This window comes from Vicugna pacos, chromosome 24, assembly GCF_048564905.1.
Source record: "Vicugna pacos chromosome 24, VicPac4, whole genome shotgun sequence".
NCBI classification, from domain to species: domain Eukaryota; kingdom Metazoa; phylum Chordata; class Mammalia; order Artiodactyla; family Camelidae; genus Vicugna; species Vicugna pacos.
The window spans coordinates 11304436-11328182 of NC_133010.1; the positions used below are offsets into that span (position 1 = coordinate 11304436).

The window sequence follows — 23747 nt, forward strand, 5'->3', positions numbered from 1 at the left end:
GCATATGTTTACTTTTGTAAGGACCTGACACGCTGTCTCCCAAGGTGATCACACTGGCTTCCACTTGCACCAGTTGCTCCACCCTCTCACCATCCAGCAGGTGTGCAACGTTACTTCCCTGCGGCTCCGTTTCGCACTCCCTGGTGACGCATGGTGGGGCCTTCTTCTGTGCTAGCTGCACCTTTGGACAGCTTCCGTGAAGCGTCTATTCAAGTCATTTATGGATTTTTATATTGTGTTGCTTTCACACTGGCTTTAAAACATTATTTTTCTGCATACATGACTCCTTTGTCAGTTATGTGTCCCGCAAACATTTTCTCCATGGCCACGGATTGCCTTTTCACTTTAATAGCATATTCTTGATGAGAAAGTTTAATTTTGGTGAGATTTATGGGTTTTTTCTTTTATGGTTAACATCTTTTGTGTCCTAAGATATCTGTCTATCCTGAGAGTTATGAAGATGTTGTCTTCTTCCAGAAATTCATTTTGCCCTTAACATTTAGGCCTGTGATCCATTCTGAATTAACGTGCATCGTGTGAAAGCATCAGTGTTCACTGATTTCTCACGCAGACATCCAGTTACTCTGGCTCCAACTGAAAGCATTTTCCCTTCCTTACTGAATTTTTGTTGGAGTCAATAATCATACACGTGTGGGTATGATTTCTGGACTCTGTTCTATACATTGACCTGCCTGTTGGCAGTACCTCTAGTACCGCATTTTCTTAGTCTCTGTAGCTTTAAAGCAAGTCATAAAATTGAGTAAAGTCTTCCAACTTTTTTTTTCTTTCTGCAACATTTTCTTGGCTCGTGTGGGTTTGTTGCATTTCCATATATATTTGCCAATATCTCCAAGAAAACCTCATTTTGTGATTTCATTGAATCTATAGATCAATTTGTGGGCAACTGAGATCTTAACATTAGTCGTTCAATCGACGAACATAATATATTTATTGCAGTGTTCTGTAAGTTTCTCTCAGCAATGTTGCATAGTTTTCAGGGTAAGAGTCTGGCACATGTCTTTGTTAACTTACTTTGATGATAAATTACATGTTTAAAATGTAATTCTCAATTATTTGTTGCTAGTGTAAAGGTAATACAACTGAGTTTTGCCTCATATCCTGCAAAATTATTAGTTCTGGGAGATTTATCAAGCAAACACTTGGTAATCTTCAAGAAGTCAGGGAATGGGAGCAGTGTCATATAATTGGAAACATCTGATTTTCCAGAGCGCAAAACGATTCACGCTTTGTATTCCTCTTCTCAGTTATCACCTCAAAAACACTGCCTTTCTGATTTCCTTCTCCTTTGAAGCACATGTAATTCTGGAGTTAAGTTGTTCTTGGTGTACTTCTTGAAAGATGGAGACAGCACCAGATCTTTACAGAGGAACCTTTGTTTTTCAGCTGAATGTGGAACAGGGAAACGAGGGCACGGCCTACATGCTGCCTTTTATTTGCAGAATGGTGAATAAAGTACTATTTTCAAGAATCTCAATTAGAACAGAAAGACATATTAAGATGGGTTGGGATTGGAATAGGGTGACTAGATTTGTGAGATTCAAATTATCCTTAATTGTCCATTTATGAATTCTTCACTGGTCAGTAATCCCATCTTTTCATCCTTCGCTTTCTTTTTCATTCATTCTTTCCTTTGCAGTTTGATTTAGAGCAGTGATCAGCACACCGCCTAATCTAACAGACAGCTATAAAGAACAGGGAGCCAGTTTAACTTTAAATAAAACCAATGTAAGGCACAACTATTCAGGAATATTTTGTATTTCCAAAGTATGTAGGAATTCTTTAATTAGAAAAATAAAGGCAATGGGGTTATCTATCAGGTTCTAAAAGTACCCATGGATTAAGTCACTCACATCACCCTTTTAAAAAATACAACAAAACCTTAAGTCACATTGCTGTTAAGCTTTCTTACAGTAAAGAATATGACCAAGCTACACTAGAGTCTAAAACCTGAAATTCTGAGCATGAAAATAATTTATTGATTAAACATCTGGTTGATTCAAGCATTAGGCCTACCAAAGATAGAATTAACACAGCTCACGGAGTAGGAAAAAGTCCCACTCAGCACCTGCTTCACCTCAGATTTCCTGGGGACGAACGTCTGCATTCGGTGCTGCAGCCTCACCCCAGCGCGTCCGCGCACGCATCGTGCTCACCGACCTGAACAGGACACGAGACACTTTCTGCTCAACCTGCCAAGTAACATTAGTGATGCAACTTTCAGAAACATTCTTAGGCACAAGAAACAGCACTGCCTGCAGTGAGAGTCTTTGATAATCAAAGAAAAGAATATCATTAAATATAATCTTACAAATAGGAAGGAAAATATATGCACTTTGCTGATGGATTGCTTCACATATCAGGAAAAATTTCACAGTGAGATTTTTCTTTGTGAGATTCAAACATTAATTGATACTCAACTTCTAGTCAATACTCAGGCTATTTTGTAGTATTAAAAATCAGAAAAAGAAAACTGATTTAACCTAAATGGAATTTAGGGAAGAAATGCAGGTCTAATAGTACGGAATAAAAGCTGCACTTCTTTGGCTAACTCATTAAAAAATGCCAATTAAACATTTTCAGTCAAATTTTATTAAAAAAAAAAGAAGCAGCAGATCAACATTACAATTCAAGAACCTAATCTAAATATGCACTTGACAATGAAGCACATCTGAGTATGGAGTGAAAAAAGTTTTTCAAAAAACCATCAAATGTATCATGTCCAAATACCCAAATAATAAATCACTTGTGCAGGCCTTATGCTGAGTGGAATCATAAACAAAAGAACAGAAGATTTATTGCTGTGAAAACAAACCTGTAGTACAGTAGTATGAATCTTGGGTATTAAGCATTATCAGCTGAATCAAATTAGGAAGTTGAAAATCTAATAAGAAATTTGTGTGTGTGTATGTGTGAGACAAAGTCTATCAGCCGGCTGACCCAAGAGCAACTGAGATATCAAACTTGTTCAGTGAAACCAGACATTATTTTAAATCTCCATTTTTGAAGGCAATTAAAAATTACAATTCCAACAGTCCACAAACCAAATTAAAAACAAAAAAAAAACCATAGAAAGCAATTAAAACTACGTTCAAAGAGCCACTTTTTTCTCAGCTCAATTTCAGCACCCCAAGGAAAAAAAAAGCATCCATGACCATCACAGATGAAAACAAAATGAACGTCATTGGAATCAGTTATTTTTCCCAGTGAGGTATAAAATCTATATAGAAATTTTATACTATACTATAACAAATTGTACTTCTCATAGTTCTGTTTTAATTTCTTTTAAACCCTGTTTAATATAGTTTTTTTTTAATTGTTGTAAAAATGTTTTCATGATTCTGAATCTGGTTCCAGTTCTTTTTCGTTTACTTTTATATCCATATGTAATATACTGGCTACCAGTTCTAATCAGAAAAAAACCCTTGGACATCTCTTCATTATGACAGCACGTTCAGCAGAAATTCCTGATGTGCAAGCAAACCACAGAAGGTGCAGCTCTCCCGAAAGCACATTTTGTAGATTGTTTCAGTCTGAATATTCTTTACAATGATTCTGGATGAAAGACTCTTTCAATCGTGTAAACATCAGCGTGCACAGTCTCGCTACTGTGTGGTCTCACGTCCTTGGACAGGAAGGCTGGTTCACAGCGAGTGGGACCAAGAGCCGCTGAAGCTTTAATGGCTGATAAACCTTACATCCCGCAGGAGGAAAGCACTTTTCCTTTTTTGCTACTTAAGAATGTGGCAGAAATGTATGCTGAGGTAGCCCAGTCAATCTTTTTTTTGTTTGTTTTTTCGTAAATTTGGTCTCAGAATATTTCCGGAAGGGTGACGTTTCGAAGAAGCCACTGCTGGGACCGGCTTCCGTTGCAGTCTCTAATGCTGGGCACCTGGCTGTCCTCTTCGGTGGCTTTGTCCAGGCACTGGTTGCTGTTCACATGCTGCAGGGTTAATTTCTGAAAGTGACAGGAAAAAAGTCTTAAAGTGGAAGACAAAACCAAAACACCTCAACCATCGTTTTTGGTGATGAGGACATTTCTCTGTAGAGAAGATTTTTGTTTTTGCAAATTAAAAGGCAATGAAGAAAAGTTGTCTGTGTAAAGAGAGCATTAAAGGCTATGTGGTGGGAAGAAAGGCACTGGGGGTACAGTGGGTTACACTGGAGTTACAGGAGGATGACCTGAATTCTAAGTCCCAATTCTGCCATAGCTCTGTAATACTGTGAGAAATTTCACTTTGTGCTTCAGTTTCCTGAAAAAATGATCAGATTAGTGATTCCTAATTTAGGATCCTCAACCTATTTTCAAAAAGGTATTTCAAAACTGTTTCATTTTCCCATGATAAGGCTGTTCAAATTAATTCTGTGATTCCAAGCCTCAAGTCCTTAGCAGTTCGGGGCTTGAAGACTCAAAATCGTAAGAAATCACAATATTTATAAAGCAGTCCTTTATAAGTGGCTGGCAGATACGGCTATATGTCTTCCTGTCTACCTGTTTGCATTCCAGACTTGATGCTGTCATGGTGATTTCAAAAGGACAGGACAAACGAGAGTTAACAGCTACATACTGGCCCTACTAATGCACCCTACCCAGCCCCGGACAGGTGAGGGACGCCGACGCAGCGGTGTGGGAGCCTGCACTGCGCATTGTCCTGGTAAGTAGTGTGCACAGCAGTAAGGAAACGGGAAGTGTTCTTTAGCACACATTTTTACTCATGGCTCTATTTTAACGTAATTCTTTCATCTGGAGCATTTCATTTTCATAAGGCCTCTTGCCTCTTTAGTGCTTATTTGAACTTCAAACAGCAAAACCCAATGACTGCACACAACACAGCTACTTTGGCTTTCAGTCGCTTCTTCTGTGCTGTGGTCACAGTGGAAGCTGGCGAAAGGCAGATGTGCAGACGCCACAGTTTACTGTCAGCTCCGACTCTGGTTAGTATTAGATACTTTAATTCCTACAAAGGCGTAAGAACAGCGCCCGGAGGACAGTCAGCTTGGCGGGGGTGGCTTTTATTTTTATACAGATGTTGTGTAGTTCACGTGTTGGGAGTGAGCTCCAGATTTGTCAGGTACCAACAGTGTTGTTGCCCCTGAACAAAAACCTCTCTGAGCCCCAATTCCTCATCTATAAAATGGGGACAAAATGCTGCTGCCTAGCTCGGAGGCACTTACTACTGGAAAACAACATCCTAGCAACAGCCCGAGCAGCCACGGCCGCGCTCTGGCAGCCCCATCACTCTGGGTGCTGCCAAGGCTTTTAGTCACATGTAAGACAAAAACAGAGCGCTTTTAAAAAGAACCCCTCAAATATTCCAGAAGATCCTGCAGGGCCTCTCTGAGTGGCCACTGTCAGTACCAATAAAAACAAAAACACTAAACACAACAAAAAATTTAGTTGGGGAACTGGTCTTTATCATCCCAATTTGAAAAAATGTATTATTTCATTTATGTAAAATAAACTCATAACAAAGACATGATTAATGATCCACACTGGGTCTTTAACTGCTCAAAATTAAGACAGAATCTTCATAATTTCAGGAGACCTGGACCCTGGAGAAGAGTCCTGTTCCAGAGCCCGCTCTGGCTGCAGGTGCCGAGTTCTGTGGTCACTGGGCTCAGCAGAGGATCCGCCAGCACTGCCTGGTTTCCACAGAGAAAAGGTATGATTGAGGCAATGGGAAAAACAAGTGACAGGTAACTAATTGTAACCTTTGAAAAAGGAGGATAAAATTACTGCATAAAGTCCACCAGCCACCTAGAAAAAGTAGTTTGCTGCCTCCTTCCCCTAACTAGATATCACTATGTCAAAAATCTACACTTTATTCCCAAAAGGGCCGAGTGGAAGTAGTATGGTATTGTGCCCAGAATCCTGGACCAGGAAACCCAGGGCTGCCTGAGAGCTGGGAACACCATTTACCTGCTCTGTGACCTTGAGCAATTAACTTCCATTCTGGGCTTCTGTGTCCCTATATACTAAACGTTATCCTGGATTTTATTTCTTGGGTTCCTCTGAAATTTTAGATTATACATTACTGAGATAAATAGATTATCTTTCTAGACTGCTAGTTTCTGAGCTGATGGAGGCAGCACAACTATGCCGGTGCAGTCTGACTCCTTCCTCCTGAATGCTAAGCTGGTTGCAGTCTGTTTCAGGGAGAACCCAGCCTGCACTACTAAAATTCTATCTAAGGAAAGACACCTTGCAAAGTGCTCTAGGAGTTTTGAAACTTACACTCGTAACTGGTTCTTTCAGAATACCCTAAATAAAGCAGCTCCAGTTTCTAAGCATTTGCTTTTGGAGTAACTGTCACGGCAGACCCTACAGGTTCCCACAGTCTGCCCACAGCCATTCCCACTCCCTGTCTCCTGGCCGCGTCACACCATAAAGACGGTGCCTGTCTTCCCAGCCTCCCGTGCGGCTGGGGCATTCCTGTGGGAGGAGGTTCTGGTCCATGAGACAGAGCAGAGTCTACTGCGGGGGATCCAGGAAAAGCTTTGGCTTTCCTGATACAGAGCAGTTCATGGAGCAGTGCAGCATGCCCGCTTCCCGCCGTGAGCTGGCTGTGGTGCTGAGAGCTGTAGCACCCACGCAGTGGCCGCCAGGAAGAGCCAAGAAGACTGCTGCAATGTAACACCGCTACGCCATTGAATCCACTTACCTCCACACTTAAGAAAAAAAACCCCACTATTTTCTCATGCTATTATATAGTAAACAGGTTTGTTACCTAATTAAATGTATCATCATTTTTCAGTGAACATACAACTGGGGGTCTTTTTAATTTTAAAAATATTTTGGTTCCCACCACGACTGTGGGCTACCACTGTCAGAGATGCCATGTATCCTGCAGGGCTTAGGACGGCTGCACCCAACATGGCAACAGCATGCACCACGGAAACCACTGGAACAGGGTATTCGCACCATTTCCAATAGTCATGTTAATGGAACTACTGCTGCATGAAATACACGTGTACACTTTACAGTCTGACACTGTGAAGGGAGACCCTGGATTGGTTTTTGCCCTCTAGGATCTATCTAATAGGGATGAGAAGACTGGTAGACAGATGACTGTAAAGAAGTACAGCATTACAGGGGTCAGAGACGATAATTAAAAGACAGCTAATTTCTGGCTGGGATTCATGGACGTGATGTCAATTCTGGGTCCTCAAGAATGGGTAGGATTTGTTAGGCAGAGTGAACTGTATGATCTTAAGTGTAAAGTGAGAAAGTACAGGGTGTGTTCAGGGAATAGCAGGTTGACAATGAAAGTAGACCAGGGTTTGCATGTGACCCAGTGTAAGGAGCAAAGGCAGCTGAAGTCACAGCTTGGCTTGGATGTCTCCATTTAAGGGGTAGAATGAGGCGGCAGAATGAGCCAAGCAGACGAAAGAAGCAGAGAGAAGAAAGCTAAGACAAGAAACTAAACACTAGTGGATCTAAAGCCAACAGATAAGAGGATTTTAAAATATCTGCTTTGCAACAGTAAATGCTTTTGGAAGTTAAGGAAAAGAGACGGGAATGTCCTGGCTGTGCATCCAGGAGCTGTTCCGGTACAGTGTCGGGCCCAGGCAGGAGCCAGGGTGAAGAACCAGAGGCACAAGTGTGGGCCATTCACTTGCTGTCATCCAACACAGGGGAAAAGCAGGAGGGTAGGCAGAAAGCACAGTAGGAACAAGAGTCGTTCCTAACATGGAGAAGAAAGCTAGTGCTCATAAGCAGAAGAAAAATAACCAGAGAAAAGATGTAGTGAAGGTGCTGGTGCCAGAGCCGCAGAGCAAACGCACAGGCTGGGAGGTGCAGCCAGATACAAAGAGGTTTACTGGAGATCTCGCTCTGCCTGAACCAGTGTCTTTCAAGCACCTTCATGTTAAGTGCAACACACAGCGGGTGGGGAGAGGGAGCGGCTCCAGAGGAAGGCAGAGAGAGTTCTGTCACATGAGTCACCGAAGCATAATGATGAGCTAGAGAGTTTCATTAATTAATGAAACTTGTACCCAGGTGTTTAACTCAGTCATTTAAAAAGCCTGCTCACTGCACCATTTCTCCCACCCTGGACGGAGAGCTTGCTACACACAGATGGGAGAGTGGCCACATGGTGACAACAAGGACCCAGGGGCCGGAGGCAAGACCAAGTTAGTTACTGGGGAGATTAAATAAAGCATGTTGTTTTACTTACATTGTTTTTCCTGTCAGTTTTTAGAGTATGAGAACACTGATCCATATGCAGACTCCACAAGGGTTCACTCTTTTAGATACAAAGCAATGTATAAAATACACCCAACAACACACAACTTTATTCCTGTATTCAGCTGGATCACTTACCACTGGGTCATACTCCCAAAGCTGGTTGCCTTTTAGGTGGTGGCATTTGAGCATTGTGACTGGGCCGTTAAGTTTGGAGACATCCAAGCAGAGGTCATCTGTTCTAATTTCTTTGTTGGCGGTGTAAGAGAAAACCTGAAAACCAGAAGTGCACACGTATGAGCTTTGGCAATAAAGTAAATTAATCGCTGTTTTATGTGCCCAAGAATCTGGCAGGGAGAAAGACAAGTATTTCAACCCACTCCTGGGCTTGTACCCAGAAGGAAATCTACTTCAGGATGACACCTGCACCCCAATGTTCATAGCAGCACTATTTACAATAGCCAAAACATGGAAACAACCTAAATGTCCATCAACAGGTGACTGGATAAAGAAGATGTGGTATAAGTATTTCAAGATACGTATTTTTTCAACTTTCTTAATGTAATGGAGAGTAAGTGACTCAGAAAAGCTACTAATAATTTTGAAGAGAGGAAAGAAAAAATGACCTTGAGTTCTCTGTATACTCTGAGCGTATTGCCAAGGGCTGTCACCTTGTTTGACCAAAAAGGACAAAATAAATTCATTCACAACCATGTAAATACAGTTCTCATAAAAGGCCTTTTACAAATGTTTCATTTAAAAGTAATCATTATACTGAAGGCTCAATTCTCCTAAAGGGCTTTATTATTTTCTCTTTTAAGGTAGAAAACATTTCCTGAATGACATCATGAAATAAAAAAGTAAGAAGATTAAAACAAATCTGAAAATTATACCTTTAGAGCCTAAAATACTCACCTGATTACCTCCCATACCGTGACAGTTAAAGATCCCAACTTTTTCATTCTCTTTTCTAGCCATGTTATCTAGACACTGATTTGTTTCCACATTTCGTATCTGTGGGACAGTGAAAATGCCACACGTTAGCGAGGCTGACTGGACAGGCGCACACAGTCAGTCTGCACTTCCCGCTGACCCTCTAATTCCTGAGGTAAAGGCTATGAGTGGGGGGAAAAAATCACTGTATGGCTAAGATTGTCAGGTTGTTCTTTTTCAAATATACAAACTGATTTTATTTACAATATCCTATAAAAATGTGAATTTAGAATAGCAGCTGCTTAGTTACTGAAGCGATAACAAGCAGGCCACAGAGGGTAAAATCTGTTCCTGATGCAGAAAGCCAGCTGGCGGGGGCAGTAAAAGGCCGCCTGCCTTGGCAGTCATCTCCCATGGGCTAACAAGTGGCTCTTTGTAGTATGTCTGTATTCTGGCCCAGCTCACAATGCCTAGGTGTTGTCCAAAATCAGGTCAGTTCAAAGAAAACAAACAAAAAAAGCTCATTCTCTATTCTGCAGGCGAGCAACTGCCATAAATCTTCCCACAGCTTCACCCACCCGGGGCCTTGATTGGAATGAGGCTCCAGCAAAGGGAACAGATGCTCAGGAACGAGGCCAGAAACTCAGTGCACCCCTTGCTTGTTTGAGGGTGACTTCCTGAAATCACAGCGAAGTTCAGAGGCAGGGCACTCAAGTCAGCCCTCAGGCAGGCTCAGGAGCCTCCCAGGATGAGTGTGGGAGCCGGGCTGGCCCTGGCGCTGGGCAAGGTGCACCCAGGCCGGACAGCCTCCTCTGACCCACCGCCACCCAGCTCCCCTCTGTCATCTCTTCGCCCAACCACATCCCACTTTCCTACTTTCCATCTCTTCCTCTCTCCCCAAACCACTAACCACCTCCTTCACCCTCAGCCAACGATCTTGCGTCCAACCGCGTCCAACTGAGGAAACATCTCACCCGAGAACCCCCCCACCCTCCCACCTCAAACGGCCGGCTTCTAGCCCCCCACCCTGTCCCCTGCACTTGGCCCCGGGCCCCCCACCTTCCTCCCCGGTGCGGGGGAGGAACTGCCCCCCACGCCCCCAGGTGCACGTGGCTCTGCGGTCAGTGCCTCTTTTCTAGCATCTTCACACGCTCTCTTTTGTGTCATGTGCGCCAGCAGTTTCATCATAGCAAAATATAAAAAACCCTTCTTTAACCACCCCCCCACCCCAGCTACCACTCACTTCTCTGTTCAGCTTTACAGCAAAATTTCTCAACCACACTCGTCATCTCCACTTCCTCTTCTCCTGATCTCCTTTGAAGCCATGAGACATTCTGTCCCTGCCACCTCCACGGGAGCCCGCCTGACACGGAGAGCTGGAGCCTGACGGCGTCTCCCGCTAATCCAGCGGCCAGCACCCAGGCTCGTCTCCCTCCCCGTTCCGCACTGTTCCGCACAGTCCATCACGTCCTCGTCCGTGAAACAAGCCCTTCACTCAGTCTCTGGGACATCACTCCCTCGGTTCTCTTTCTAGTTCAGTGCTCGCTCCTTCTCATCAGTCTTTTTAGCTGATTCCTTTTCATCTTCATAATTTCTAAATTGTGGAGTTTTTTATGGCTTGGTCCTCAATCCTCCCCTCTTCCCCACTGGCATCCACTCCTCCCAAGGTGCTCTCAAAGTTCTGTGGTTTTAAAAATGACCTTTATACTAACAGCCCCTAATTTTCAATCTCCAAAATCTTGTCCAAGGTGCAGGTTTTTTAATGCAACTACTTACATACTGTCATTACCTGGATCAAACTGAACGTGTCCCGAACGGCACTGCTCAGTGCCTCCTGCACCTGCTCGGCAGGCTTTCCCATCTCAGTGACACCATGTTCCCTGTCCCAGCTCCTCAGGTGAAATTTTAATATAATCCTCGGCTACTCTTTTCTCACCAATACGCCAGCTCTACTCTCCTTCCCATATAGTTTCGCCTGAAACAGCAGACAGTCTGATCCTCCCAGTGAAAGTCTGCTCGTCGCTCCCTGTGGCTTCCCACCTCAGAACCGAACCCGGAGTCCTCCCCACGGCCTGCAAGCTCTGTGTGATCTGGCCTCACTACGTCTTGGCCTGTTCCTTTACTGCTCCCCCCGGCTCACTGCTCCAGCCAGCCAGCCTCTCTGCTGCTTCCGGAACGTGCCAAAGCGCATTCTTGCCTTATGTCCTTCGTACTTGTTTTCCCTTGTGCCTGGAATACTCTTTCCCCAAAATCCGTCTCTGCCCTCATCTTCATATGCCTTCTCCTGTGTGTGAGTGTCTCCCAACGTGCCCTTTTCACAAGGACCCCAGTCACACTGGAGTAGGGCTCACCCTAATGACCTCACTGTAACTTAACTGCCTCTGTAAAAACCCCATCTCCAAATAAGGCCACATTCTGAGATACTGGGGGTTAGGAGACAGGAATCGGGGTGACGCGTCCACACACCCGGAACACCAAAGGTGGCCAGCAAACCCCAAAAGCCAGAAGGAGGCAGAGGACAGATCCTTCCTCACAGAGCTCAGAAGGAAGCAAACCTGCTCAGACCCTCATCTCAGACTTCTCATCCCCAGAACTGAGACGGTACGTTTCTGTTGTTCCAGCCACTCGGTGGCAGCCCTGGGAAGCTAACAGAATCCGTGACTTGATCAGACCCCTGGGCTAAAGAGAAGGACCCACTCAGACTTGCTACACGTGGAGCCCAGCGTCGGCAGGGACGCAGAGTGAACGGCTCTCAACCCTCTAGGGATGCGGTGGGGAGGGGCACGAGGAATGCTGCCTCCTGAGCGTCCTGGCAGGAGGAGTCACACCGGAAGGGAAGTCTGTCTCACTCCAGACCCCACACTGTGGGCAGCCACAAGGTAAAAAGGCCGAACTCCAAAGCACAGGTAATTACATTAACTAAATATGAGCATCAATAAGTAAATTACTTATTAAGTTTCAAGAAAATCTGCTGCTGAATTCTAGGTGCCATGACTAAGGCATCATCAGGAATAAAGACGCTAACCACCACTCATTCCAACTTGCATCCCAAACTGAGATTTAGGGCTCCTGAAGGAAGATAAATGGATGCTAAAAATACAGCTTACCATAAACAGTCTTTCAAGTTTCCTTGTCAGTTCTTTACATTTATCTTTACTGGAAGTTCCTCAAACTTTGATTCGGGCTAATTAACGCTAGGACATTAGCTTCAGGAATATATGGTTTCAACTAAATGGGCCAGTTTGTCAAAATAAGTCGTCTACCGAAGACACTAATATATTGTAACAAAGGTCCAACTGTGAAAGGTTAGGGGCACAGCGTTCTTATTTTAACAAAACATAACATGAAAAAAAAAAAGTTTCAAGTGATAAGGTAGACTGTCAGCTAACAAGAACTTTCCCACACTGGACTATGTAATCTTAATACGAAGGTGCTCCCTGCTTACAAGTTTAACCTCTATTTTTTTTTGATAAATTAGTGAGAACATGATAACCACACAGAATACTTTTCTCCCCTTACCTCTCCCAAAGAGAAATAGTGACGTGGAATCTGAGAATCAGGATAAATGTTCTCCAGGTACCAAGAGAAAGGTCTGCACTGGAGTTTGTGTCTCAGACCCAGCCTTGATGATATATCTCCGTAGTCTACTTTTGTAACACCTGTCAAAAGAAGTGACTGAGTTACTGACGTGCTACTAGGTAACAAACAAGCCAGACGGATGGGAAAAGTGGCAGCAGTTGGTGCTGCGTGACTACGCAGGTGACACCATAAACCCACCTCCCAAGGACAAAACGAGGAAATCCATTAATATGTGTTTTTCAAAGAAAAATGAAATTTATGTGATGATACACATGCTAATATTATTACAAACAAATGTAAGTTATATGGGGCCAGAACACTTTAAGATTTGTTAAGGCAAAAACAAAAATAAATATCAGTGTTGCCCAAATACTGAACAGAACACTTGTTTTCAGTCAGGTTTCTCGCACACGACTGGCTGCGTCGCGCACCCTGCCACTGGGCAGCGGTGACGAGACGCGGATGGAATGGCCACAATGTCGGGCGGAGTCACAGCTGACAGAACAGCTGCTCCCACAACACTCGGAAGAGCAGAGCAAAGTTCCTGGAGAGAAGTCCCTTGAGGCATGCTGGAGGGCTCTGCACTCGCCCTGGAATACTTGGCGGTCTCATATAAACGCTAAATGCTGCAGTTGGGTTTTAAAAAAAAAAAGAACACGGACAGCACCTGGACCAACAGTAACTTCTGCAGCACTGGGTGACGCACCGCCGCCGTCACTGACATACCGCAGCAGGCATTCCGCCGGCACTCTCTGTGCTGTGTGTGCTTTCACTTATTCCTACAACAGCCTAGCAGGTAGATGTTTCACCTCTGCTCAAAGCTTCTTTTCCACCCCTTCTTACCCCTCCTCAGAATGCATAAGGATCAGGGTCAAGAGAGTCTTGTATTTCCAATGCAAAACAATGCTAACCTGGAGAAATTATATAGAAGAAATTCTTGAATTCATCCATCCACACTTCGGCAAGTCGTCTGTTATTTTTATTGATAATCTGTCCCGTGCCTCCTGGAAACGTGTAGGGTGTAGCTTTCCGGAACACATGTCCGACATGTGAGCATGTGACAATCTCCAAAGTCCCTCCACACTGCCAAATCTGAAAGCAGCAAGGAAGACCGGTTTTACACACCAATAGTTTTTTAAAAAATCGTTCACATCTATTGGGCTCAATCAAGGGTGTACAGTGGAGCTCCTGTTATATGGTCACAAAGCAAGTGCTTCCTCTATGTGTGGTTCTGATCGAACCAGAAGCTGAAGGTTAAATTCAGAAGGATAAGTTAAAGGCTAAATTCAGAAAAGACATGCCATCTACAGCAGTATTTTTCTAACTGCAGGCCATCACTCTTACAAGGGTCATAAAATTCAAATTTGATGGATTGCAACCTGTACTTACTAACAAGGACATACTGTTCCCTGAAATGTTTACATTTTGGGTTGTGCGTATAACTTCATTAATATGGTCAAAAAACCTTTGACCACGGAACATTCAGCCAGAGTCCTATCTGTTCCTCCTCCTCCAAACCTGTGTCGCAGCCTGTGCATCAACTAGAACCTAGGAATCGAACCTGGATGACTCACGCGAGACTCAGTGGGACAGTGAGAACACACTCTATTGTCTTTGTCAGAATAAAAACAAAAAGGGGTACAAGAAAGATCATTAAGTACAGTTTCACATCCTTAATTAATTATCCTTCTGCTCCTTTCAAAACATTTTCCCATAAGTTAAACATCTTCTAACTAATTACAATTAAAACACATTTTGAAAAGTTTTGATTTTGTTAAATATTCAGTGTTCCTACTTTAATGTTTTTCCAGGATTGTAAAGTGATACAGGTGGGTGGGATCTCCAAGACGATCAGGAGTCCAAACCTCTCCTTTCATAAAGGGCAAAGCGCCCCACCAGGAACAAGGCGAGCTAGCTGCGTTAGGCCTCAGGGCAACTCAGTGTGGTTTCCGCTATAAGCCATGTGTCTAAAGTCCATTATTTACGTCATCTTAAAAATATGTTGATTTTTATGAACGTGAAATGCATGAGACAAGGCTGACTGGGTAAAATTAATTCAGAGTGATTTCAGAATTCTTTTGCCTTTTTTTTTTTAATCGAAAAATACAAAGCTGGTGAAATGACCAGGTTTTAGACAAGAGAAAAACTTTCAAACCAGGACACAGCATATTAAAGAAAGTGAAATTATGTTTTTGGCAGTTAAGTAACACAGTAGCATCTACATGTTATTTTTTGTTTATTTTTAGAGTTTAGATTACTTCCTTGAAAGTAACAAATTAAAAACAACTATGGAATCTTGTGTGAGTTTTACAGGCGGGCTATTAAGAAAACTAATTTATTTGCTTAAAATTGTTCAGAATGAATCCTTACTAGTATCACCAAACTGTTTATGGACTGAAGACTGTTAAGTCTGATTAAACTCATATCATATTCACTTTTTATTTTTTATTTAGAGATAACATGAATATTTAAAGCATATCCATATTTGAGGTTACACAGATTACTTTTTTCAAAGGGAACTTACCCTAAAGGAAATTTCTAGGTTTTCTCCTCCCCAAATATCCATTCCAGCATCATATGTTCCAATTTCCTGAAAGTAATCTCTGTCTATTGAAAAAAGGCCTCCTGCCATTGTAGGTGTTCTGAAATTCAATCATAATACTATACTGTTAATTGTAACAATTTAAAATTTACTATCAGTTTTTGTTTTTAAAAGTAGTTTTATAACGGTTTATGACTACGGAATAAATGCTTATTCTCACACTCTTCAGAAACGTTCATTGGCCCCCAGGGCTCGCTTTGTTTTTATGCTGTGTTATTTGGCTTCCAGACATGACCTGCACCCCAGTCATGCTGTCACAGCTCCTGCCCGGACATCCTTCTCTGCCTGGACGTCCTTCCCGGCCCAGTCCCAAGGGCTCTTACTGTCTTTAGTACCCTTCCTGGTCCTTGGGTCCCAACTGAGCTTCCACCCCAAACTCCTTAAAATGAAGCTGCTTCTTGAAATCCTCTCCACCTGACTGTGTACCCACTCCATAGTTCCTAGCAACCGTAAATGCAGTTGAGCACATTAACCAACTAGACTCATACCAGCAGCTCTAACAGAGCAGCTTCTAAAGGGTGGCAAACATTGCAGAGATGTAAGATTAAATAGGATGAAAACAATGCAGCCCTTTCTGTGAACCTTTAAGGAAGGAGATGAAGAACAGAATAAAATCCACATGCTCCTCCTAGGGGCTCATCACCCTGACTGAGTCCAGTACACACTCTGCCTCGAAGCCTGGCCCAGGTATGCAGAGGGGGTGGGAATACACAGAATTAAGCAGAGAAATGATAATGAAAGAGGATTTAAATAAATGAAAATCAAACACTGGTTTCCTTGAGGAATGAGTATGGAGAAAAAAAGGACTCCAACTAGGAGAAAGTAATTAAGTTCCAGAGACAGAGAACACTATGCAGATCGTATTTTAGGATGAACTGGCCATCTCTGTAGGCCTAAAACATACTCATTCCATGCACTGGTCAGGGCGGCCCTAGTAGAAATAGTTATTTCCACAAAGAAGCTAGGACTTACTTTGATTTTAGAAAAGAAGAAAGAGGAAGAAGGTCTAATACCTTAGGAGGCACAGGACAAGGGCCAACACCCAGCTTCATCACTGAGTGCAAGACTTTCTTGACCTGGGTCTGGGGGTCACTCTAAATGTCCTAGGATTATATGCAGAACCTTCTGTTTGCCCATGTACATCCCTGCTCCCCCCACCCCCTTTACAGGAGACTCATAGCTTTTTATCAGATTTTTCAAAGAAGTCCATCATCTGTGAAATGCTTAGGAACACTTGGTTCAGATGGTGATTTGAACTGTCGTCAGTAGAAGAGTGGGGAAGTCCCTTTACTAGGAAAGGCCTCGGGCTGGCTAGGGAGAAAGAGCACAGAATTAGTGAAACCTCTTCAGCTTTGCCAGAACTGGACTTAACTCAAAGGAAGACAGATCAGGGAAGCCCAGGAGAGAAGAAAGCTAAAAAGCCTGGTTCTGCAGGAACTCCCAATTACTACAGAAGCAGCAGGCTGATGCAACCAGGACAAATCCTACGATGGCTCAGAAAGCTCAAGGTCTCACTCTAAAGGTCCTAGACAGCATAACGGTTTTTATCCCTTTCTGAAAAAAATCCACATATGACCAAATGTAGAGCAAAAGAAAAAGCAGAAATGCGTTCACGGAAATCCTTTTCCATACTTTTGTCAATTCTGGCTATTTTTATATTTGAAACAATTTTACTAATCTTATCAGGTGGTATGAGTCTGAACTTAAAATCTTAAGATTCTAGTGCAAGGACCCAGTTTTAGGTAATATTTTCACATACCGGCACTTACAATTAATTAAGGGACTGTTTAAGTTAAATATTTTTATCCTAAATAACTGAATTAAAGCATGAATCTGACTTACAGACTTGCAAAATGTTCATACAGGAACAAAAGAACATATGCATATCACCATCTCACTGGCACTAGATTTACAGAAATGAAAGATTCTAATTTTATTAATTCATCAGAGGAAAAAAATCCCTCTCTGAAATGATGATGTGTGTGAAAGATGGCTCCTAACTACACGTACAGTGCACAAACGCTTCATGTCTCTCAAAATACACTTCTAATCCTGCTAATACAATTCCCAAAACCCCTCTGCCAACAACACGTTAGGGAAAATGTTTGACAAATTAACTACCTGACAGGAAGAGTCCGATCACCTTTCCTTCTGTCCATCTCTCTCTGGGGAACAGGATACCAGCGGAAATTGAGCTTCCAGTTGAACCCGCCGTAGGTCATGTCAGAGCCGGCCATGTACTCAAAAGTATCGTCGCTGATCACGTCGATGATAGGACAGACCACTGTCCTCCTAAACTCATGAAAGCGAATTAAAAAAACCTTTTAAAATCTTCATTCTGAGGCCTGTCATAACAACTATGTAACAATTGTCTAGTGAGTGTTTTTAAAATAAAAATACATTCTATGTTAATGTTAAGACAATGGTGAAAAAACCTCTCTGCTATATCCTGCCAAGGTAGCAACATAATTACTCATCATATTTATTTGCTGATAACCTTCCACACCTCTTCCATTCATACTCTGACATACTGGCCACGTGTAAAAATCCTTCGACTTTTTCTAGTTTTCAAAAATGACTATATATTTAATAATTTTAAGCTCACACTTTTCCTAAAAAATGGCTCTTGGACATGTATGTTCCTTAGAGATTTCTGCTGTTAAGATACTAAGTGATGATGTTCATATATATATATATATATATATATATAAAATTTCACTTTTGCCTTAAGAAGAAACTTCCAGGAGTGAGATCAGCCAAGTCAAGAACCTTCCGTGGCACTATGCATCACCAATTCCCAAGTATCACATGTACGAGAAACGTCCTCACATTGCTATCAGCTTCAGACACTGTTTTCTTGTAATTTTATTAAGCAGTTATCTCAGGATTTTAAAAATTTGTATTATTATTAAAAAGAGTATTTTCGCTGAAGTTTGTATTTCTTCATACAAATTGCCTGATCACACACACTGAAAAAATTTTCTCTTGGTATTTGTGATTTTCACACACTTGAAAAAATTCACACATAACCACAGCCCATTCTAAGGAAAGGTACCCTGCTCAGAGGCCCCAGGAGCCACATTTTAGAGTATGTGATATCCTCCCCATCCAATTGGTGTCTTATTTAAGAAACCTTTCTCTATTCCCTAATCATAAAGATATTCTCCCATATATTATCTTTAAAAAGAATTATATTTTTGCCTTTCATATTTGTCTTTAACCCTCATGGAACTGATTTTGGGTGTGACACGCAGTAAGTATCCAACTTCATTTACTTTTCTTAAGGAGGACCAATTATTCCGGCATTATTTATCTAACGGTCCCTTCTGCTGCTGTAATTGTAAGTGCCTGCTCTGTCATAAGTCAAGTTTTCCCATAAACATGGGCGGCTCTGTTTTACTCGTCTGTTTGTGAATTCCTGCATCAGCACATCACTGCCACAATTAAAACGGCTTTGAAGTAAGTCTGACTCTAGGAGGGCAGCCCCACTGGACCTGGCTCCTTTTTTTCAGGGGTATTTTAGCTATTCTTAAAAACATGCATTTCCATGTAAAGGTGAGAATCAGCCAGTTTCTCCAAGAAAATTCTGTTGAGATTTCAATTAGAAATGCACTGAATTTTTAGATCAATGTGTGGGGAAATGACATTTTTCTATTGACTTTTCTATCCATGAACATTACCCTTCTCTCTGCTCAGATTACTTTCCAGTGAATTTCAACAGTTTTCTATTTCATGCATCATTTGTTAAACATATTCCTAATTACTGCCTATGATTTCCATTGCTATTATAAATGGTTTCATTTCTTTTCTTCTTTTCACATATTTTCTACCTATTCCTAACTCTTATGGAGAAGGCAATTGACTTTTCTATGGTGATCTTACGTTTGTCAATATTGCTGAATTCTTACTGTTTTCTACTATGTTGTGTATAGATTACTTTTCTTCATAAAAAACACATCATTTGCAACTGACAGCACTTGTATTTTCCTTTACAATTCTTATACACCTTGTTTCTTGTATTACTGCAGAGTCGAAGACTTCCAATAATACTGAGTAACAGTAATAATTCAGGGCCTCCTTCTCTTGTGCCATATCTTTCAAAAATTACTTTCAACATTTCTCCATTAATACGATGTTTGCTAGGTAAGGTGTGTGGTTTTGGGGGGGGTGGTTTAACTATCCTTTTTTTAGATTAGTAAATTTCCATTCTGTAATAGTTTACTAAGTATTTTTAATCATAAATTGATGTTCACTTTAATCATAAATGAACACTTTTTTCTGTATCTATTAAAGTGGTCAGAGTTTTAATGATAGGGTTTTAAGCACAGTTTCAGAAACACATTAATGGGGTATATTATGTGAACTGGTTTCATAATATTACACCAACTAGTAATGACATGTTGTTTATGTACTGATATAGGATATGACATGATATGATATATATATATATATATATATATATATTGCTCCCCCCGCTCCCAGTTGGACCGTTTGCTGGTGGTGTGAGGTTTCCGTATTAGCATTCATGAGCGGGTCTGTAATTTTCCATGCACCTCTTTTTTGATTGCGTATCAAGGTTACACTAGTCTCATAAAAAGAGCGGAGTGGGCTCCCCCTTTCTCTACATTCTGCTTACAAATTCTCGACAGAAATCTGTTCGCCCTCTTCCACTCCGTACCAGTTTTCTCTGGCGTGGTAGGATTCATTTCTCATTCTCACTAACAGGGAGGTACAGACACTGAGAGCCTCGCTTTATACAGGTGTTTGCTACCTGCCTTCCCACCGTAGGCAGGGCCCAGGCCTCGCCTCCACCCTCCCATCCGTTTTTCTTTCAAGGGAGAAGCCATGCTCCCCGAGCTCAGCAGGAGCCCCACAAGTGAAAGCTGGCGTTAGTGTCTGCGCTGCTTACTTCTCTGCACCTCATGCTGAGGTCTGCAAACTTTCTTACTTTGGTGCCAACTCAGTGATGCATTTAAAAATGTGTCTTCTATTTATCCAGCATTTAGCTTTCTCAGTTGGAAAAATTATTCAGGACACCTAATCTACCATTCAGCCCAACTGGAAGTTGTCATGGCTGTTATTTCAGCCAATTTCCCTTCGTATTTCTGTCATCACCTCACACTGCTTTCTCTCTGTGGGTCCAGGCTCCTGCTTCATAAAGGTTACAAGATGTCTTTAAGAAAGCAAATACTTCCGAAATCAGTCATCTGTTACACACAGAGAACAACGCACAGAGATACCCTATTCCTTCTGCAGGCAATGTGCTCCTTTCTAAAGATCTTCTCACTGCCCCGAAGCTGGCTTTTTCTATTTATTCTTCTTTGAAAGGGGAGAGATGTAGGTCCAGCATTTGCTTACAAACAGAACAGATGCAGTGGCTTTAGGTCCCACTCTGCTCCACTTGACTAGTAAAAGTTTATGCTGCTGAAATCTAAACCTTAATGTTAAGTAGCCACAGCCTCTGGGTCACACTGCAATGAGAAGCAGAAATTCAATTAGCACGGGTCTAGCAGACTGAGGTCCGGCTCCCTCCTGATACCTAAGAGCTAAGCCAGGGCCCAGCAGCAGGTCATCCTTCAGAAGCCGTGCATCATGAGAGGATGGCCCTGCTCTGCACGCTCCTCCTGTGTTACCTGAGATCACAGCGCTTCTCCTCACGCAGCCAAACACTTCCGCAGGCAGCGTGTGTCTCCCCGCCCCCTTCTGCTCCTTCGTGCTCCGGGCTGAGAGCTGCAGTCCCAGTAAGGATGCAGACAGAGAAGGGCTGCCCTGCCCGCCCCAGCGTTAGCTCGAGAGAGCAGGGACGAGGGTTTATCCTCCCTTCCCTGAGTTCACTGTCCTTGTGTTCTGCTCCCATTTAATGAACAGAATGTACAGTGTGCGTCCTAACACCTCCTCTCTTAACCCACCCTCATTAACAAGACTGCCTGCAGACGTTCCTTCTAGACTTCAGAACTTGGCCTTCTTCATGTTTAGTCTAGAGTGCTCCTCACAGGTATTTTTAAAAAGAACTTCAGGGGAAATTATCTTTGTATTTATTTAGAGATCAGAATTTTGCAACTTACCATAGGTTAGGACAAACGCAATGGAAACAACTTACAGACGCCAGAAAATTACCTGTCATGTTTGATCCTGGCTAGGAGAGGCTCCAGCCAGCCCACCGTGCACTCACAGTGCGCGTCCAGAAAGGTGATCACTTGGCCCTTAGACACGGCAGCTCCTTTTAATCTAGCTCGGATCAATCCAGAACGCTGCTCCATTCGAATTACATGAACTGGTACTTTTAATTTTTTCACATAACTCTCTAGAGGTCTTTTCAAAAAGTCTGAAAGATTAATAAAACAAAACCAATAAAAAATAACATGAAAAAACTGGGACCTGGCATTATCCAGATGTAAAAGAATTTTGATTTGCAATATTCATTCCACACATATTTACTGAGCACTTTCCGTGAGGCTCCCTGACTCACAAACCCTTTTCACTCAGGAAGCCTTTGTACTTCCTGAGAGAATGTACCAGAACTGCCTCTACCTCATTACATGAGGAATCAGGAGAGAACCTTTGGGCTCAGGCTGAATCAAAGATAACACACTTCTCTAAGCGACTCTCTGTCAGGCACAGTTCTTTTTGCTAATCGTGCTTAATGATCAGGAACAGAAAGAGCAGTCTGAGAGAATTAAATCCAGAACACAATAGAGAGAAGGAACAGAAGACACAATAGGTGTTAGAGTTTAGAAAATTGTGGGATTTCTTTAAAGGCAGAAACGAACTGTCTCACAGATGATCACAGACTTTGACTGCATAGCTCTTTTACCAAGTCAGAAGGGAGTGCTGGACTGCAGCCGTAAGGCCAAACAGAGATCCCTAGCAGACAGGTCTAGGTAAAAAGGGCTTTAAGAGGAAAGGACAGGTGAAGAGGAAAAGAGAAAGGGAGGATGAGTTCATCACGAAAGCCACTGTCCTGGAGGATTCCAACAGATGCTGTGCCCCTGAGCTGAGGATTTCCTGCCTCCAAAGTACACAACTGACTTCAAAAACCAGAAAAGGTTCCGTTTACTCAAAGAGAAGGAATTTTTCAGACCATGTTAGTTTGTGGTATTTATGCCACAGAAGCTATTGATGGTGGTACGGTCAGATGTCTTTCCAAACAGCTCCCATTCAACAGTGTAAAGACAATCTCTCTAGAGGAGGAAAAACTTGACATGGAGCTAAGGGGACTCCTATGACCAGCTCTGTACCACAGGACCCGAATAATGGAGATCAGGGTCTGAGTATTAAACACTAAATGTGGGAATCCACAGGGCTTCCTATATAGAGTGGAGAGGGAAAGACAAACAGGCGTGAAATGGTTCTTGCTCACTTGAACTGGTAAGACCAGACTGGTTCAATAATGGAAGAATCAGGGCCATGAAAACTGTGAAAGAAAAAGGCCTGTGTCCCACCACACCAGAACCACGGTTATTTCCATGTCTGCTAATGTACTTCCTGATGTAGCTGGGCTAGAAGGGGTATCTGAAAAATATGTGGAGAACTCCTACCTGACCGCATAGATTTTATGAACCAAATCTTAGGGTCAGAAAGATACAACTCAATTCGGAGTAAAAAGGCGAGGGCCGTGCGGATCTCAGAAAACAGCAACATTTCACTATTTTGGGTCTGTTTAGCACAACGCCAAATTCTTTACACTTTTTTTTCATTTAATCCTCATAACAACCCTAAGAGATTGTTATCACACACATTTTAGACACGAAAATATAAGGCTCAGAATATTCAATGAACTGATCAAGATGACACAGCCTATTAACGGGGGTAGATCCAAGATCCAAGCCCAGGTCTGACTTCAAAGCTCATCTTTTCATCCACAGCAAGAAACCTGAGAAGAGCTACTGAGAAGACGATCCAGGACTGCGGAATCACCTGGCCTGACAGAGACTTAAATTCCTTTGTGTCCAGAGTATGACAGACTCTCATCTGGTCAGGTATGAGATACATTCTAATACCTGAGGCCAGTCAATTTTGGCTGTGTCATAAACACTGTGTCTCCCAATAAATTTTCCCGAAATATCAGACAGTTTAAAGTGCTTCTTAAGAATCAGAATTCCTGAATCCTGTATCTTTGAAAATCATAATACTCTGTCCTGTCTGTAACTAAAATGAAAGATGCATGATTCTCTGGTCTGGTAGGCTCAAGAAAGTTGCTAATCCACAAATTTTCTTGGCATCTTTCTTTGACAGCTTTGTGGCTTTCATGCAATAAATGTAAGAAACAGCTGTCTTCCCAGACACAGAAAACAAATTTACAGTTACCAAAGGGGAAAGGGTCGGGGTGGGGGGTGAGGGATAAAAGGAGTTTGGGATTAGCAGATACAAACTACTATATATAAAACAAATAAACAACAAGGTCCTACTGTTTCGCACGGGGAATTATAT

At 42.4% G+C, this 23747-nt stretch overlaps 1 protein-coding gene and 1 long non-coding RNA gene across 14 annotated transcripts in view; one reads left to right on the forward strand and one right to left on the reverse strand.

Annotated features, from left to right (window-relative positions):
- Nucleotides 1-23384, forward strand: part of LOC116285357 (uncharacterized) — a 51975-nt gene extending 28591 nt beyond the window's left edge. For 2 of the 5 annotated variants that reach the window (XR_012063834.1, XR_012063836.1), the window contains 2 exons: nt 4526-4673; nt 5560-6777. This is a non-coding gene — a long non-coding RNA (uncharacterized lncRNA). Of the gene's footprint in view, nt 1-4525; nt 4674-5559; nt 6778-23182 lie in introns of those variants that run through there. The other 3 variants (XR_012063837.1, XR_012063835.1, XR_012063838.1) reach the window with 3 other exon arrangements.
- The window catches only part of GALNT1 (polypeptide N-acetylgalactosaminyltransferase 1), a 77946-nt gene continuing 55957 nt past the window's right edge, over nt 1759-23747 (reverse strand). For all 9 annotated transcript variants that reach the window (XM_072949011.1, XM_072949012.1, XM_072949004.1 and 6 more), the window contains 8 exons: nt 21435-21642; nt 17439-17609; nt 15240-15357; nt 13627-13807; nt 12656-12795; nt 9119-9217; nt 8342-8476; nt 1759-3976 (listed from right to left, as the gene is read on the reverse strand). In XM_072949011.1, coding sequence (XP_072805112.1) covers nt 3830-3976; nt 8342-8476; nt 9119-9217; nt 12656-12795; nt 13627-13807; nt 15240-15357; nt 17439-17609; nt 21435-21642 — 1199 coding nt within the window. In that variant the 3' untranslated portion in view covers nt 1759-3829. The remainder of the gene's footprint in view (nt 3977-8341; nt 8477-9118; nt 9218-12655; nt 12796-13626; nt 13808-15239; nt 15358-17438; nt 17610-21434; nt 21643-23747) is intronic.